At 44.5% G+C, this 18124-nt stretch overlaps 1 protein-coding gene across 13 annotated transcripts in view; it reads left to right on the top strand.

Moving 5' to 3' along the window:
* LOC137375479 (traf2 and NCK-interacting protein kinase-like) overlaps positions 1 to 18124 on the top strand; it is a 302732-nt gene that overhangs the window by 187072 nt on the left and 97536 nt on the right. For 8 of the 13 annotated variants that reach the window (XM_068042793.1, XM_068042799.1, XM_068042795.1 and 5 more), the window contains 3 exons: positions 10909 to 11076; positions 12126 to 12386; positions 15531 to 15637. In XM_068042793.1, coding sequence (XP_067898894.1) covers positions 10909 to 11076; positions 12126 to 12386; positions 15531 to 15637 — 536 coding nt within the window. The remainder of the gene's footprint in view (positions 1 to 10908; positions 11077 to 12125; positions 12387 to 15530; positions 15638 to 18124) is intronic. The other 5 variants (XM_068042796.1, XM_068042806.1, XM_068042807.1 and 2 more) reach the window with 3 other exon arrangements.

Consider the following 18124-nt stretch of genomic DNA (forward strand, 5'->3'; position numbering starts at 1 on the left):
TTAAAATCTTTTGGGTGAGGAAGAAAGACTTTTATTTCTATAACACCATTCATAACCTAAGCATGTCCCAAACCACTTTACAACCAATGAAGTACTTTTGATGTGTAGCCACTGTTGTAATGTAGGAAATGTGGCAGCCATTTTATGCATAGCAAGCTCCCACAGGCAGCATTGTGATAATGACCAGATCGTCTGTTTTCGTGATGTTGATTGAGGGATAAATATTGACCAGGACACCAGGAAGAACTGCCCTGCTCTTCCTCACAATAATGTCACCTTTTACGTTGACATGAGTGAGCAGACGGAGCCTCGATTTAACATCTCATCAGAAAGACGGAACCTCTGACAGTGCAGCACCCCCTCAGTACTGCACTGGAGTGTCAGTCTGGATTGTTTACAGAAGGTTCTGGAGTTGGTCTTGAGCCCATGACGAGAGTGCTACAACTGAACCACAGATGCCAAAAATATTAGCTGAAGTTAGACTTAACTCACACTTTTGTTCCTTCCACTTTTTCCTGAAGCTGTTAATTCCTGTATCTGTGCAGTTCACAGGAGCTGGTTGGCAATCTCTCGTCTCACCCTGACCGGAAGCAATGTCAGCCAATGAAGTCCCTCCCCCCATTCCAATGTGCTATCCCAATTTGAATTCCCTGGTTCCCAAGTGTAGAGTGCCCATCAGTAAAGAGTAAAAGTAAACCCACCAAATCGGCACCTTTACCTAAAACTCCTAATGACAGTAATGTAACATTTAATTTCAACTGAGGTGAGAGTCGAGGGAGCCCCTACTTTGCACTGCGTCTAGTTTATAGCACAGAAACAGGCCATTCTGACCAACTGGTCAGTGTTTATGCTCCACGCGAGCCTCCTCACCCTACTTTATCTCACCCTATCAGCATATCCTTCTCTTCCTCTCTCCCTCATGTGTTTATTGAGCTTCCCCTTCAATACATCTGTGCTGTTTGACTCAACCACTCCCTGTGATATTGACTTTCCCCTGTATTACCTATGGGATTTATTCATGACTATCTTAAGTTTATGGCCACTAGTGTTGGTCTCTCCCACAAGTGGAAACATCTTCTATGCATTTACCCTGTCAAACCTCTTCATAATCTGGAAGATTTCTCACCATGTCACCCCTCAGTCTTTTTTCTAGAGAAAAGAGCTTCAGCGTGTTCAGCATTCCTGATAAGTATAACCTCTCAGTTCTGGTATCATCCTTTTATTCCTGGGTTGTAATAGAATCAAAGAATGATTACAGTACAGAAGGAAGCTGCCAGCTCTCTGTAAGAGCACTCACCTAGTTCCATTCCCCTGCCTTTTCCCCCATAGCCCTGCAATTTTTTTTATCCAATTCCCTTTTGAAAGCCACAATTGAATCTGCCTCCACCAGAATCATAGCATTGAATGTTCTGTGCAGTCACAAGACCCAACTTTTGACAGCATTACTTCAGAATAAGCAATAACGCTGCACATTGTCCACACATATAAGATGTGCTGATTCATTACTTTTTTTTGCTCTCCCACAAACATTGCTGATTTCTTGGAAATATCATGCTTTCAAAATTATTCCCCATCTTTATGCTAACGTTGAGTGTTACCTGATGCCTTTGTGCCCATTCTGCATATCCCTTGCCTTTCAACTGTGATGCCAAATATGTGTGTTCATATTTCAGTTATATGTGATGTGGAGACACATTTGGCTCCTGTTACGTGTCCCTACTTCACTGATGATACTTGGCATTTCTTGGTGCTTTGCCTGCCCCATTGCCTGAAAGCAGCACTCAAAAGATTCTAAACTATGAGCAGGACATTGGCCACTATTACTGGCTCATCTTGGTTTACCAATCCAAATGTTGGCTTGAAGCTGTGGATGTCATTTCCTGGGTCATGGGGGGCACAAGAGGAAATGGGAGAGTCGACTTGCGACAAGTCTATTTCCACCCATTTGTCTTTTCCAATACCATCCTGTTCTTTGGCCCTTCCTCTTTCTGATAGCTCCTTTCTGTAAGACCTACATGATTCTCTCGCTGGTCTGAAGCAGCATCATTACATAAAACCATTTGCATGCTTTTCTCTTTTCTGTCACTATGGCTCCACACTTTGCCCGCGCTACTTTCCTCAAAACCCTCGAACAGGCATTCATACAATAGTGCAACCTCTGGATACATATCCCTGGACTTTGCGTTCATCATCAATGACAGAAACTTGATGAGTGCAAATCATTCCTAGTCATCAGATTTCTTGAGGGATGATGTGCTTCCTAAAAACACAAGAGAGCACCCCCCCCCCCACCCACCCCACCTATCAAAAGAAAAGTTAGAGCTTCATCCGTTCTATGGACAAAAGTTGGCACTGGATTGAACAACATTGTTGGACATGTGTAGCAGCAATAAATTATCGATGCCCAGGAAATAGCATGTGGACTTATCTGAAACTCCACTTGATTGTTTCACAACATGATGCAGATGTATTTAACAGAAATATGACATCTGAAGATCAGTAGACAGTGGAACTGGGCAAACATGGTTTCAGATCTGGTATTATCCTTTTTGAATCTAGTCTATTTGCTCCCTTTTCCTCTTTCTCCCCTAGCAACAGCAGAAACTGTTTAAGAGGGGCACTAATAACCCTCACCACCCAATACATTGCTTGAGTTGTCACTCTTACTGTACCTCAATCTTCACAATCAATTCAGACACAGGCTGCTCCTTGCATTGGATATCGATCAAGAGCAGTTTTAAAATCCACAGTTCCCTCTCCCCACCTTTCTCTAGCTCAGGGACACTCAGGCCAATTTGATGGGACATATTCTAGGCCCTTGTAGGCATAGCTAACTCAGCTAGAGCAAGAATTCAACCGGAGACATGATGGGTCCTAATGGCTTAGTACCAGCAGATAGTGCATCACCTGCTGAACAAACTTCTTCCTTGTCTGCCATTGTTTTACTCAAGAGAAAATTATAGATCAATCTTGCATTTCTCCAGCACCTTTCACAACCTCAGAACTTCCCAAAGTGCTTCACAGCCAAGGAGGTACTTTTTGAAGTGCGGTCACTGCTGTGATATGGGGCAACGTGGCAGCCAATTTGCACAAGGCAAGCTCCCACAAATGAGATTAATGACCAGATCAGTTTTTTTTTTTAGTGATATTGGCTGAGGGATAAATATTGCTCCAGGACCCCGGAGAGAACTCCTCTGTTCTTTGAGTAGCATTGGGGGATCTATTACATCCACCTGAGAGAGCAGTGTGCGTGTCATTCTTTTATCTCACTCATCCAGTGACAATTTTAGCGACCCTTCTTTACTCACTCATTCCCTTTTCCATCCATATTCATTCCATTAAAACTCCATTAACACCAGTGATAAATGCCTTCCCCAAATTGCTGCAGTTTTTGACCTTGTCTACTAATCTTCAGATTCTTCAGTGTCGACATATTTCTGGTGGCACTTTTGTACTTTGCCCTGTTTACTGTTGTACTAATTCCAGTACTGCTGCACTGGGGACTTCATCATTGACAATACTAACCTGCGAATGACGAGCTGCACTTGGCCCCATGAAATTCATGGGGCTCACAGCATGTCATCAGGGAGCTGATTTCAAACCTCCAATAGGATCTGGAAGTGAATCTCGAAGCTTCGTTCATTGTGAACCAATTGGCAACTACTACAACAACTATATTTTCCATTGATATAGCACCTTAACCTAGTAAAACATCCCAAGGCATTTCACACACAAAATTTGACACCAAGCCTTATAAGGGGATATTAAGACAGGTGTCCAAAAGCCAAGTCAAATAGGTTAATCTCTCCTACAAAGGAGTGTATTAAAGGAGGAGAGAGAGTTGGAGAGGGTTAGAGAGGGAATTTCAGAGCTTAGGGCCCAGGCAACTGAAGGCACGGCCACCAATGGTGGAGCAATTTAAATCGGGGATGCTTAAGAGGCCAGAATTGGAGGAGTGTGGAGATCTCAGTGGGTTTTAGGGCTGAAAGAGGTTTTACAAAGGTGGGGGGGGGGAAAGACTAGGATTAGATTAGAAAGTCAATGGTTGGAAAAATGATCACATGACTTATTGTTTGGTCTCTTACAATATTTTTAAAGTAGCTTAGCAGTTTCTTTTTTGTTTTGAATAAATGTTCTTCCATGAATTGAAGGCTTGGTTAGGGCACCACCTGATGTGTGGGAGAGGTAAATCACCGAATATTAATTCGATCAATGTGAAGCTCAGTTTTCTGAAAGTCTGTAGGCTACAACAGGAAGAGAAGGTGAAGGAAGATGAGGGGTCATGATTCTTCAGCACCCCCCCCCCGAAACCCGTGGCCTCCACCATCTGGAAGGACAAGGGCAGCAGGCGCATGGGAACACCACCAACTCCAAATTTCCCCTCCAAGTCACACATCAGCCCGACTTGGAAATATATCATCCGTTCCTTCATGGGCTTGGGTCAAAATCCTGGATCACTCCACCTGTGAGCACTGTAGATGTACCTTCGCCACACGGACTGCAGCCGTTCAAGAGGCCCACCATCACCACCTCAAGGGCAACAAGGGAATGGGGAACAACACATCCCAAAAAATGAATTTTTAAAAAGAGGATTTGAAGTTTTGGGAAGCAATGAGTTAGAGGAGGCAATAGTCTTTTCCAGTCAAATTTCCTAAAGAGTAAAGGAAGGAGAAAGAGTTTAGTGACCATTACAAATTGTCCAGAGACATTTTAAAATTGTTTTTTCAGAACATTTGACCGTGTGAGATGTGAATAAGAGATGGGAATGTTTTTTGTTTGAACCAAAAGGCAGCTTTATCCTGCCAATGTTACCTGATTACTTCCAACCCTACAAAGGTCATCTCAGCCTCTGCATGAGCAGAAACTATTGGAACTAAACAAACTCACCCACTTTGTAGCGATTTCCTCCTCACTGACATTAATTTCATATTAAACACTAATTCTGGAGTCAGTCAAAACTGCTGACTGGATTACCTATCTTTACCTCTTCCTGAGGTCCACACCATCACAGATACCACCATACTCCACATGATATCAAGAAATGCTGCATGCACTGAATACAGCAAAGGCTCTGGGCCCCAACAGCATCCCAGCAGTATTACTGAAAACCTGTGCTGCAGAACTTGCCGCACCCCTAGCTAAGCTGTTCTAGTACAGCTACAACACTAGCATCTACACAACAATGTGGAAAATTGCCCAGGTCTGCCCTGTGAACAAAAAGCAGGACAAGTCCAATCCGGCCAATTACTGCCCCATCAGTCTACTCAATCATCAACAAAGTGATGGAAGGTGTCGTTGACAATGCTATCAAGCGACACCTACTCGCCAATAACCTGCTTATTTGTGCTCAGTTTGGGTTCTGCCAGGGGCCCTCTGCTCCAGACCCCATTACAGCCTTGTCCAAACAAAAGCTGAACTCCAGATGTGAGGTGAGGTGAGAGTGACTCCCCTTGGTATCAAGGCAGCATTTAACCAAGTGTGGCATCAAGGAGCCCTAGCAAAATTGAAGTCAACAGGAATCACAGGAAAAGCTCTCCACTGGTTGGAGTCATACCTAGCAGAAAGGAAGATGGTTGTGGTTCATGGAGGCCAATCATCTCAGCCCCAGGACATCACTGCAGGAGTTCCTCAGGGTAGTGTCCAAGGTCCAACTATCTTCAGCTGCTTCAGTAATGAACATCCCTCCATCATAAGGTCAAAAGTGGGGATGTGCCCTGATGATTGCACAGTGTTCAGTTCAATTTGCACCTCTTCAGATACTGAAGCAGTCTGCGTCCATATGCAGCAAGACCTGGACAACATTCAGGCTTGGGCTGATAAATGACAAGTAACATTCACGCCACACAAGTGGCAGGCAAAGACCATCTCAAACAAGAGAGAATCTACACACCTCCTTGGCATTCAACGGCATTACCATTGTCGAACCCTCCACCATTAAGGTCCTGGTCAATACTATTGACCAGAAACTTAACCGGACCAGCTACATAAATACTGTGGCTATAAGAAGGTTAAAGGTTGGGTATTCTGCATCGAGTGACTTACCTCCTGACTTCCCAAAGCATTTCAGCACCTAAAAGGCACAAATCAGGAGTGTGATGGAATACTGTCCACTTGCCTGGATGAGTGTGGCTCCAAAAATACTCAAGAAGCTCACAACCATCCAGGACAATAAATTGCTTGATTGGCATTCCATCACCACCTTAAACATTTACTCCCTCCACGAGTGGGCCACAGTGACTGCATTGTGTACCAGCTACAAGATGCACTGCAGCAACTCGCCAAGGTTTCTTCAACCTTACCTTGGGGAGATGGTGGAGTAGAGGTAATATCACTGGACTAGTAATCTAGAAGCCCAGGCTAATACCATGGGGACACAGGTTCAAATCCCACCATGGCAGCTGGTGGAATTTAAATTCAATTAACTAATTAAAAAATGTGGAATTGAAAGCTAGTCTCAGTAATGGTGCCATGGGACTATCATCAATTGTCATAAAAACGCCTCTGGTTCACTAATATCCTTTAGGGAAAGAAATCTGCTGTCCTTACTCAGTCTGGCCTATAGGTAACTCCAGACTCACTGCAGTGTGGTTGACTCTTACCTGCCCTCTCAAATGGCCTAGTTAGTCACTCAGTTTAAGGTCAATGAGGAATGGGCAACAAATGCTGCCCTACTCGAGACACCCACATTCCGTGAAAGAATAAAAACAACCTCCCAAACCTGTGACCTCTACCACCTAGAAGGACAAGGGCAGCAGATGCATGGGACCACCACCACCTGAAAGTTCCCCTCCAAGCCGCACACCATCCTGACTTGGAACTATATCGCAGTTCCTTCACTGTCACTCGGTCAAAATCCTGGAACTACCTTCCTAGCAGCCCTGTAGGTGTACCTACCGCACACGGACTGCAGCAGTTCCAGAAGGCAGCTCACCACCACCTCCTCAAGGGCAATGAAGGATGGGCAACAAGTGCTGGCCTTGCCAGTGACACTCACATCCTGTGAATGAATAAATTAAAGCAAAATGGTCAGACTCAAGTCCGGGCAAAGAGAATTGAATGTAACACTAACTCCTGATTGCTGTATGGCAAGGTAAAATTATACAGTGCTGAGCTTTAAGGTGACAATGGGGACACATTTGGGTGGCCGGTTGTATTGTGAAAAGGGAACCTTCCTGATCTTTCTAAGAATGAAGCTGCAAGGTGTCTTTCTTCAGCTGTGACCTATGGAAGAAGATATGTTGCATTTTCTGAGAACAGAGGGGTCTCTGATCTGCTGGAGACTGAAAGCTGTAAGTCAAAGACATTATCCGTCAAACATTCCAATCTGAATCTTGCATCCTCCCAACACCCAAAGGAAAATGACTGAAGCAGTGTGTGGGTTCGAGGAGAGTATCGCAGAACTGTTCTCAATTGTTGGACCTCCAGCCTTAACTTGAAAGGATTTGCTCAGAAAACAACTTACACTTTTGGAAGTCAGAAGCCCAAGTTTGGAAGAATTTTCCCTTGGATTTTGATCCATCTGGAACTGCCTCTTGTCGCCCGATGCAGCTACGGCCTTTAAACCTTCCTTTTACTATTCCTGTCTCCTCTTGGGCTGTTGAGGGCTCTGGATCTAATGGAATTCCTGCTCTCTCCATGATTGGATCTCCAACATCTGGGAATACTTGCTTGAAGCTGTTAGGAATTAGTAACCAGTGCCTAGATTGATCTGAAATTTCTAATTTGCTTTAAATTCCTCATTTTATTGCATTCAATTCATAATTACACCAGTTGACTGTGAATCTACCAGAAATATTGACCCCTTTTTGTGGGGGGGGGGGGGGGGGCTAGCAAAGACATGATGGATGAGAGCTTAACTTATTCACATGGTATCCCTCTGTTGGCAGAAGTGTTAACCCATTTAAAATAAACTAGATAACAGCCGTGCTAAGATGACTGATGGGGCTGTGTTCGGTGAATGGGTTAAATGACTGATGGGGCTGTGTTCTGTGAATGGGTTAAATGACTGATGGGGATGTGTTCTGTGAATGGGTTAAATGACTGATGAGGCTGTGTCCTGTGAATGGGTTAAATAACTGATGGGGCTGTGTTCTGGGAATGGGTTAAATGATTGATGGTGCTATGTCCTGTGAATGGGTTAAATGACTGATGGGGCTGTGTTATGTGAATGGGTTAAATGATTGACGGGGCTGTGTTCTGTGAATGGGTTAAATGACTGATGGGGCTGTGTCCTGGGAATGGGTTAAATGACTGATGGGGCTGTGTTAGGTGAATGGGTTAAATGATTGATGGGGCTGTGTCCTGGGAATGGGTTAAATGACTGATGGGGCTGTGTTATGTGAATGGGTTAAATGATTGATGGGGCTGTGTCCTGGGAATGGGTTAAATGACTGATGGGGCTGTGTTAGGTGAATGGGTTAAATGATTGATGGGGCTGTGTCCTGGGAATGGGTTAAATGACTGATGGGGCTGTGTTAGGTGAATGGGTTAAATGATTGATGGGGCTGTGTTCGGTGAATGGGTTCAATGACTGATGGGGCTGTGTTAGGTGAATGGGTTAAATGATTGATGGGGCTGTGTCCTGGGAATGGGTTAAATGACTGATGGGGCTGTGTTCGGTGAATGGGTTCAATGACTGATGGGGCTGTGTTCGGTGAATGGGTTAAATGACTGATGGGGCTGTGTTAGGTGAATGGGTTAAATGATTGATGGGGCTGTGTTCGGTGAATGGGTTAAATGACTGATGGGGCTGTGTCCTGGGAATGGGTTAAATGACTGATGGGGCTGTGTCCTGTGAATGGGTTAAATGATTGATGGGGCTGTGTCCTGGGAATGGGTTAAATGACTGATGGGGCTGTGTTAGGTGAATGGGTTAAATGATTGATGGGGCTGTGTCCTGGGAATGGGTTAAATGACTGATGGGGCTGTGTTAGGTGAATGGGTTAAATGATTGATGGGGCTGTGTCCTGGGAATGGGTTAAATGACTGATGGGGCTGTGTTCAGTGAATGGGTTCAATGACTGATGGGGCTGTGTTAGGTGAATGGGTTAAATGACTGATGGGGCTGTGTTCGGTGAATGGGTTCAATGACTGATGGGGCTGTGTTAGGTGAATGGGTTCAATGACTGATGGGGCTGTGTTCGGTGAATGGGTTAAATGACTGATGGGGCTGTGTTAGGTGAATGGGTTAAATGATTGATGGGGCTGTGTTCGGTGAATGGGTTAAATGACTGATGGGGCTGTGTCCTGGGAATGGGTTAAATGACTGATGGGGATGTGTTCTGTGAATGGGTTAAATGATGGGGATGTGTCCTGTGAATGGGCTAAATGACTGATGGGGATGTGTCCTGTGAATGGGTTAAATGACTGATGGGGATGTGTTCTGTGAATGGGTTAAATGATGGGGATGTGTCCTGTGAATGGGTTAAATGACTGATGGGGATGTGTTCTGTGAATGGGTTCAATGATTGATGGGGCTGTGTTCGGTGAATGGGTTAAATGATGGGGATGTGTCCTGTGAATGGGCTAAATGACTGATGGGGATGTGTTCTGTGAATGGGTTAAATGATGGGGATGTGTCCTGTGAATGGGTTAAATGACTGATGGGGATGTGTCCTGTGAATGGGTTAAATGACTGATGGGGATGTGTTCTGTGAATGGGTTAAATGATGGGGATGTGTCCTGTGAATGGGTTAAATGACTGATGGGGATGTGTCCTGTGAATGGGTTCAATGATTGATCGGGCTGTGTTCGGTGAATGGGTTAAATGATGGGGATGTGTCCTGTGAATGGGTTAAATGACTGATGGGGATGTGTTCGGTGAATGGGTTAAATGTTCTCTGCTAATGTCACAGAAGGTCATTTCCAGACTATTGTCTTGTGCCATTATGTGAGGGGCCTTATTGGTTATAGTCCATTCATGTCCAAACACTCCAGAAGTTGTGTGGTATGACTAATTACTATCTGCTTCAGACAAGTTAGTACCAGGTATTAATCACCTTTGTCTGACCTTTTGGTGTGCTTTATTTTGGTGTTTCAGTTATCCATCTGCTCTGAATACATAAAGACTTTGTGTAACCGTGGTGCCTGCAACACACCTTTTAATCAGAAGCAGAATATTTCAAACACTTAGAATGTCGAGATTTTGATCCATTCCCAGGTCAGGATGTAAAAGAAAGCACAATTCCAGCCATCCTAGATCCTTGAACTGTGGGCCAGAGAAGCCTCTCGAGATCTGAAATTTTGGGATAGCTCCATTGTTGACCTTGTAAAGTATAGCGTCTGCAAACTCCCTTTATGTTATCCCCCGATTTGATTTTACATTTTGCCCTAAAAACATTCTCTTCCTAGTTTCTTATGACTCAATGAGAATGCGCTTCTTGGGTCAAGATCTTTGGTGAGACTCCCATTCCTCTCCAACCCTGCCTAAAACTCTCTGGTAGCTTGCTCGAGTGGTTGTTAATGTGTGCAAGCTTAGACGAGAGTGCCAGTCAGATATATGACTTTGGGGCCGGATGGTGGGAAGTGGTGGGGGGGGGCGTTCAGGGACCCACCTTGTGAACTAGGCTGACCCATGTTTTCCTCAGCTCCAATCTTTGTTGAAGAGAGCTGGGTTCAAGTCATGGAAGACGACGTTCCCTTGTGATGTCACAAGGTAACGGTTATGAAACAAGGAAGAGAATAAAACTCTGATGGAATTGTATCCTATCCAAGAAAGGTGGGATGAATTCCTAAAGCTCCCTCTGCCATCTTTGGCATTATGTACATGTTGTATTCTGCTTTGGGTTAAAATGAGTGTTGAGAGAGGTTTGCTATACAGGGTTTGGAAGATGCTAGTTTGAGGCCACTAACACCACTTTCTTTTTTCCCCACTACCCCCCACCCCCAACACCCACTCTTGGCCTTTAGGTGGAGGAACGCTCCAAGTTAAACCGTCAGAGCTCACCAGCGATGCCGCATAAGATGGGGAACAGGATTTCCGACCCAAGCTCCGAATCATTCAGCAGCAATGCAGTGCAAGCTGCACGAACACCACCAATGCATAGACCTGTAGAGCCCCAGGTAGCAGAGTCCAAGGTTCCTACATTCTTCACTTGTTGCTTGCATGGGGGGCTGCTTGAAATATTATGCGTTGATGATGTGTCTGGAGGATGCTATGCCTGCTTCGCAAGCTTATGTAGAATTTTACTGCATAGAAACAGGCTATTTAGCCCAACTGGGTCCAGCCTGGTGTTTTTGTGCTCCTTACAAGCCTCCTTGTGCCATACCTCATCTAATGGTACCAGGATATCCTTCTATTCCTTTCTCCCTCATGTGTTTATCTAGCATCCCCTTAAATGCATCTATACTAATCCCCTCAACTACTCCACGTGGTAGTGAGTTCCACATTCTCACCACTCTCTTGGTAAAGAAGTTCCTCCTGAAATTCCCTATTGGATTTATTAGTGGACTTTGTTTGTGGCCCCTAGTTTTGGTCTCCTAGCAACAATTCGAAACCGCTCCTCTACATATACCCAATCAAGCCCTTTCATAATTTTAAAGACCTCAACTAGGTCTGTTCAGTATTGCCTTTTAGTTTATAAACTCTCAATTCTGCTAATGTACTTATATTTGCACTTCCTCCAGTGCTTCTATATCCTATTTTTAAGCTTGTGCTAAGCCGGATTGAGACTGATGGACACAAGGTCCATACCACCCAAGTTGGTCTTTCTGTGAATGCTGTTCCCTTCCACCCACCTACTGCCGCTGGATCCTGGAAACCTGGGAACTCAAAGCAGGATGATGGGAGAACTGAACAGATAGGCATCTGGAAGATAGGGATTAGAAAGGAGGTAAATGCAAGGTTAAAGAGCCGGAGATAGGGTCTCCAGGAGACCTTTTGAAGGCAGGTAGGAAAGGTGCCTGCTCTCCCTTCTTCAACCCCTCATGCCATCATCATTGTGTCTAGCTGCATTTTAAATGAATTTAGAGTTTTCACCTCCATTTTGTTCATACATAGAAACCCCTTTCCATGTCATGGTCACTCTCTGTGTGTGACAAATACCTTCAGTTGGGCCTCAAACGTGCCACAAGATAATGTACAGATTTACAGATCTGGGAGGTAACTCTAATTTCCTTCTGCGCAGGTCCAAGTAGCCCACCTGGTTCCTCTGAAACCCCACGGCACTTCCATGACGGGCTCCCAGTCCCTTCACGAGCAGCCAACTAAGAGTATGTCCAGCGCTTTCCATTCACAAGAGGGGCTAATGTCACATCGTGCCGAAATGCCACGGCAGAACTCCGACCCCACATCAGAAACCCCGCCCCTCCCTCCCCGCATTGGGTCAAGAGAAGAGAAGTATGGGGGCAGCGCCTGGCTCAGGCAAGAGGAGGACACCCCACCCAAGGTAATCAACTCGTCGTGCGCCTCGTCTCTCTGCAAGCCTGCATAGAGGCCGATGAAGACAACAAGTAGGGTTGCCAACTCTGGTTGAATGTTATTCTAGGAGGTGTCATCACATGACCTCCAATTGCTATCCCCCCCTCCCCCACCCCTTCCCTGCTGTCATTGGCCTCCCAGCACACCTATCTTCTGGAGCCCAGCCTTCCCACAGCCAATTGGAACGCGAACACGCTCTTCGGTACCCAATTGGATGATTCTTGACTGTGGATCGAACAGTCCTTCCCCACCTACTCCACCGTCATCATTTTTATAACTAAAAAGTTAAAGTATTGGAAGAAATTGAAATACACAACAATTTTTCTCCTCAAACATTGCTCGCAGCAGTGTCCAGGAGGTTAAGCTTTAAATCCTGGGGTCTCCAGGACAGTCCTGGAGGGTTGGTAACCCTCGGTCCACGATGCCCCATTTTTGGGTTCTACCAGCATTGTACTCAGATCCTACCAGGCCAGTGGCATCCTCTTCCAGCACCATCCAGTGGTAGGATGTTGGCATTCACACAAGCTAAAGCGGTGAGATACCCGGAGTTAAGTTGCCAATACAGGTGAGGAACAGGAGAACACAGGCCCTGAATTTTCAGTTATCCCCATCACCTGCTGTACCTTTGGCTGGAGATTGGCGCCGAACTCCAGGTGATTCTTTTTGGGGGGCCGGTGGGGGTGGGGGGGGGTGGTGGGTGTGGGTGGTGGTGTCATTTCGCTGTTTTTCTCAGGGGGTTGTACCATGCTGTCACCTCTGCAGAATCATAGAACTCAGAAGGAGGTGATTCGGCCCATCAGTGCCTGTACTGGCTGTCTGAAAGAGTTATCCAATTAGTCCCACTCCACCCGCTCTTTCTCCATAGCCCAGCAATTGTTTTCCCTTCAAGTACTTATCCAATTCCCTTGTGAAAGTTATTATTGAATCAGTTTCGTCCACCCTTTCAGGCAGTGCATTCAAGATCACAACTCGCTGCATTAATAAAGAAATTTTCTTTCTCTCACCTCTGGTTCTTGTGTCAATTATCATAGATCTGTGTCCTCTGGCTACTGACAGTCCTGCCAGCAGAAACAATTTCTCTCTATCTTTTTTTAAAATTCATTCATGGGATGTGGGCGTCACTGGCTATGCCAGCATTTATTGCCCATCCCTAATTGCCCTTGAGAAGGTGGTGGTGAGCTGCCTTCTTGAACCACTGCAGTCCATGTGGGGTAGGTACACCCACAGTGCTGTTAGGAAGGGAGTTCCAGGATTTTGACCCAGCGACACCACTCATGGTTTTGAACATGTTTCACTCTCAGGAGAACAATCCCAGCTTCTTCAGTCCCTCGACATCATTGAGATCCCTACACCCTTCAGAATCAAACTACCTGACCTCTTTTCTTTGAAGTGAAGTTGTTCAACATTTTCAGATTAGGAGGAACAGTGGTGAAGGCTGCAACGTGATTCTGCACACCTCCATTAAATCTGCCCTTAACTGCCTCTGCTCCAAAGAGAACCTCTATGGAGATTCAAGATGTTCAGAAAGGAGGCAATTATGTTCTGATATCTGAAGGGATCCACCGTGATTAGAAATAACCTACAAGAAAATATGGTAGAAATGGGCATGTAATTGGTTGGGTGTGACCAAAAACCATCTCCTACCTGGAAGACTTTGCTATGGGCAACAGCCCCATGATAGCTTGCCCAAGAGTCAGTCTTCAGGAAATCTGGTTCATGTCAGCTTGGCTCAGTTAGTGGCACTCTTGCACAAGGCTGATGGTTTGTGGACTCCAGTCTCACTCCAGGACTTGAGCACATAATCTCGGCTGACACTCCAGTGCCGTGCAAGGGAGTGCTGCATTGTCGGAGGTGCCCTATGGCGTTAAACCCAGGCCCTTTCTGCCTATTCTGTGGGATTCAGGTTTACCTATATGGCATTAACACAGATCCCCCGGGTTCCCTGCAGATCCACTGGTAATGTTATAGAGATGGGGGAAGCTTCTTCCACAGAACTTCAAACCCCATTGCGTCGCCATTAGGAAAGTGAGGAGTTTTGCCATTGTCTTGGGGTCCAAAATTCTTCCCTCCGGCAACATCACTAGTAAGAGGGCTAACTGAATGTTCATCCATTGCTGCTTGTGGGATCTTGCTCTGCATACAATGGCTGCCACATCCGCCTGCATAACAACAGCTGCTGCACATCAATGTGATTGATTATAGATGAATGAAGCGCTTTGGGACTTTTCTAAGATGGGATTGGGTACAAAATATAAAGATAAACCTGTTCATTGCCTCTAAATCACTAATTGGTGGAAGTTGCAGTCCTGGCACTGCCTCTTTGGGCAAAGTGAATTACTTCAGGGTAAAACACCTTCCCCTTGCACCCAGCGGCCCAGTATAAAAGTCAATAAAACATTCTTATTTGTCCATCTGACATGAGAAAATTCTTTCCAGTTAGTTTCAGCGATAAGAACAGGAGGCCATTCAGCCCCTCGAGAATGTTCCACCATTCAATTAATCATGGCTGATCTGTATCTTAACTCCCTCTGCCCTTTTCCCCATATCCCCCAATCCTGTTACCTATCTAAAATCTAGCAAAACAAAAGCAAAATGCTGGCAATCTGAAAAGAAACAGAAAGTGCTGGAAATACTCAGCAGGTCTGGCAGCATCCGTGGAGAGAGAAGTAGAGTTAACGTTTCAGGTCTGTGACCTTTCATCAGAACTTCGAGATCACAGACCTGAAACGTTAACTCTGCTAAAATCTATCAATCCCAGTTTTGCAAGTTTCAATTAACTCCCAACCTCCAAAGATTTTTGAGGGAGAGAATTCCTGATTTCCACGTTCCAGTTTTCAGATTGTGCCCCTTGTTCTGAACACTCCTCACCCCGAGGAAACAGCTTCTCTCTCTGCCGATCCCATCGAACCCCTTTATCATTTTAAAGACCTCAATTAGACCACCCTTCAACCTTCAGTGTCAATATTAAGATTGGATCCTACAGAAAACTCTACATATCTCTGGATCCCTTTTGCCCAAATTAGAAACCACATTATCACCTCTTCCCATTTCTACAGTGACCCGTCCGGCTGGCTCTCTGATCCTCATCACAATGTTTAATTTTTATACGCAGGTCCCTCAAAGGACAACATCCATCTCCCCAGCACCTGGCCGCAAGAACTCTCCGGGAAACGGCAGTGGATTGGCTAATCGAGCCAATGCCCAGCTAATAAGAGCAAGGTAATGGAAACTGAGGAAGGATTTATCTGGCAAAACATTCCGAGACTGTTGGGAAGCATCCTAACAAATTTGCTTCTGTTTCCGGTTTCGGTAGGGATGCCACAAGGGTGCAGCAGTGAACTGGCTTTGAGTGTTCCATAGGCTATGATTTAAGGTGAACTCAGTGAATCTCATAACAACAGGAAATACTCATAAAGCAATCAGAATGATACAATGTGGAAGGCCATTCGGCCCATCGTGCCCACGTCAGATTGTTGTTAAAACCCACTGGTTCACTAATGGTCTTCAAGGAGGGGCACATGTCAGCAATGACTCAGTTGGTAAGTTAGTAGTGTACTTACCTCTGAGTCAGAAAATGCTGGGTTCAACTCCCACTCCAGGGCTTGAACACCAAAATTAGTGCTGATGCTCCTGGTGCAGTACTGAGAGAGTGCTGCACTCTCAGAAGTGCAGTCTTTCAGATAAGATTTGAGGCCCTGCTTGCTCTCAGGCATAAAAGATCCCATGGTGCTATTTCAAAGAAGGGCAGGGGAGTTATCCCCAGTGTCCTGGTCAATATTTATCCCTAAATCAACATCACAAAAGCAGATTATCTGGTCATTATCACATTACTGTTTGTGGGATCTTGCTGTGCCTTAATTGGCCACTGTGTTTCTAACATTACAACAGTGACAACACTTCAAAAGTATTTAATTGGCTGTAAAGCTCTTTATGACATCCTGCGATTTCTCTCTTCTGACATGAATACTGTTTCATTATGTGCACTGTGTCTAGTTTCTGCATTAATAGTCAACCACTACCTGCACTTCTTTGGGGATGGGTATTAAGCGTGACCATATCGTTAGGATCCTGTTACGGACTGTTAACATTAGAAAGAGAAAGTTGAATTCCCAGTTATTTCTGAAAGAATTATGCCACAAGATTTCATATTTTAAACAAAATACTTTACTGTAGAATGAATTAAACAAAACAAAGCACTACCATAACATTACAATTTGGAAACATTTATATTTTAAACTTAAAATCTTAACAGAACATGAAGCTGAATACTTTAAACTATAAATCTCAACAGAACACCCTCGTTTGATTGTTACTTCTACCCCAGGAATTTTCCCTATATGTTATAGGATCTTGGCGGTTTGTTCAGTTCTCCTGGGACCAATCCAAAGTGTACCACAGCTCTTAGGAATTCACTTTGGTTCCTTAATTTTTCAGCTGTCTTCTGAGGTATGAGATCGCTTCACGAACCTGGACTTCCCAGTTTGAGCATGGGCCTGCCTCAAAACAGAAACACCCCTGGTTAATAGCCTCTTTGCTCCTAAGTCCATCTGCTTTCAACGCCAACACCCTTCCAAAGCTAACTGCTTATCTAAAAGCCAACAGCATTCCAGAAAAAACTTACTGTCTGAAGCCAACTCACTCACTGTGTCAGTAAGCGTACAAAAAAACTCTGACCCTAAAAGGCAACTCCCTTGAAACATCTATCTCCATAGCAATAGTACACGTGGGATGTCTGAGATAGCAATTTAAGTTATTTCCAACTCTAAATCTTCTCTTTGTTCTGGGAAATCATATGAATAATTTAAACCCCTGACTGAGATAGCTGCAGACACATTGTCTCCATCAACAAGTTACTTGGGGTTCCCGTTGTATGGGGTCTCCACACTTCCAATTATAACCTTGCTTAATAAACATGGGCTACCTTTAATTTGTAACCACCCCAGGCTTGTTTGTCAGCTTCTCAAACCCGATGTTTTCATTTGTCCTGCATTAAAAAAAATTCATTTCCCAAATTAAAAGTTATCTCTAGAATATTAATATAAATCATGAACCAGGTGATTTTAACACCTTCCCCCTAGGGCAAAAATGAAAATCCATCAATATAGTGATGCATTTACATTTACACCAACAAGAACAAAATAACTTATAACATGCTATACACTTAAACAACTACCTTATGACAAGCAAAACCCATACCAGTCTTCCCCATTGTCCACAAGATAGTCCACCTTGACAATATTCCTTTGCTGAATACGTAACCAGAAGCCATGATCCAATTAAGACTTAATGTTTCTTTTTGTGATGTTTTTTGAAAGTTTTACCATGTCCCTGGATAAATGATGATTCTGAGTGTCCCTCTGGCTTTTGCATACCAGTAAATGTGAATTGCAATCCATTTGGTTCTTCTGTAAGTGGAGATTCCTCCTTGTTATCCATTTGTGCATTTTCAAATACAGTCTCAGAATCATTTGGTTCAGATTTCACCATCTGAACTTTAATCTCTTCCACAATTCCAGTTTCTTCATTGTTTGAGCTTGAAAAGAATGATCCAATTAATTCCACAGTTAAACCATCTTCCTCCTCCTTAACTGCAGGCGTATCTTTATTTTCATGTCCGTTCCCCAGACTTAAACATTCAGGGTTCTCTTTTTGAAATAGTATATTTAAAATTGCTTCTTTCTGAGCAAACAGCCCCTTCTTTTGTTG

This window comes from Heterodontus francisci, chromosome 11 (assembly GCF_036365525.1).
Source record: "Heterodontus francisci isolate sHetFra1 chromosome 11, sHetFra1.hap1, whole genome shotgun sequence".
In the NCBI taxonomy this organism is placed as follows: Eukaryota; Metazoa; Chordata; class Chondrichthyes; order Heterodontiformes; family Heterodontidae; genus Heterodontus; species Heterodontus francisci.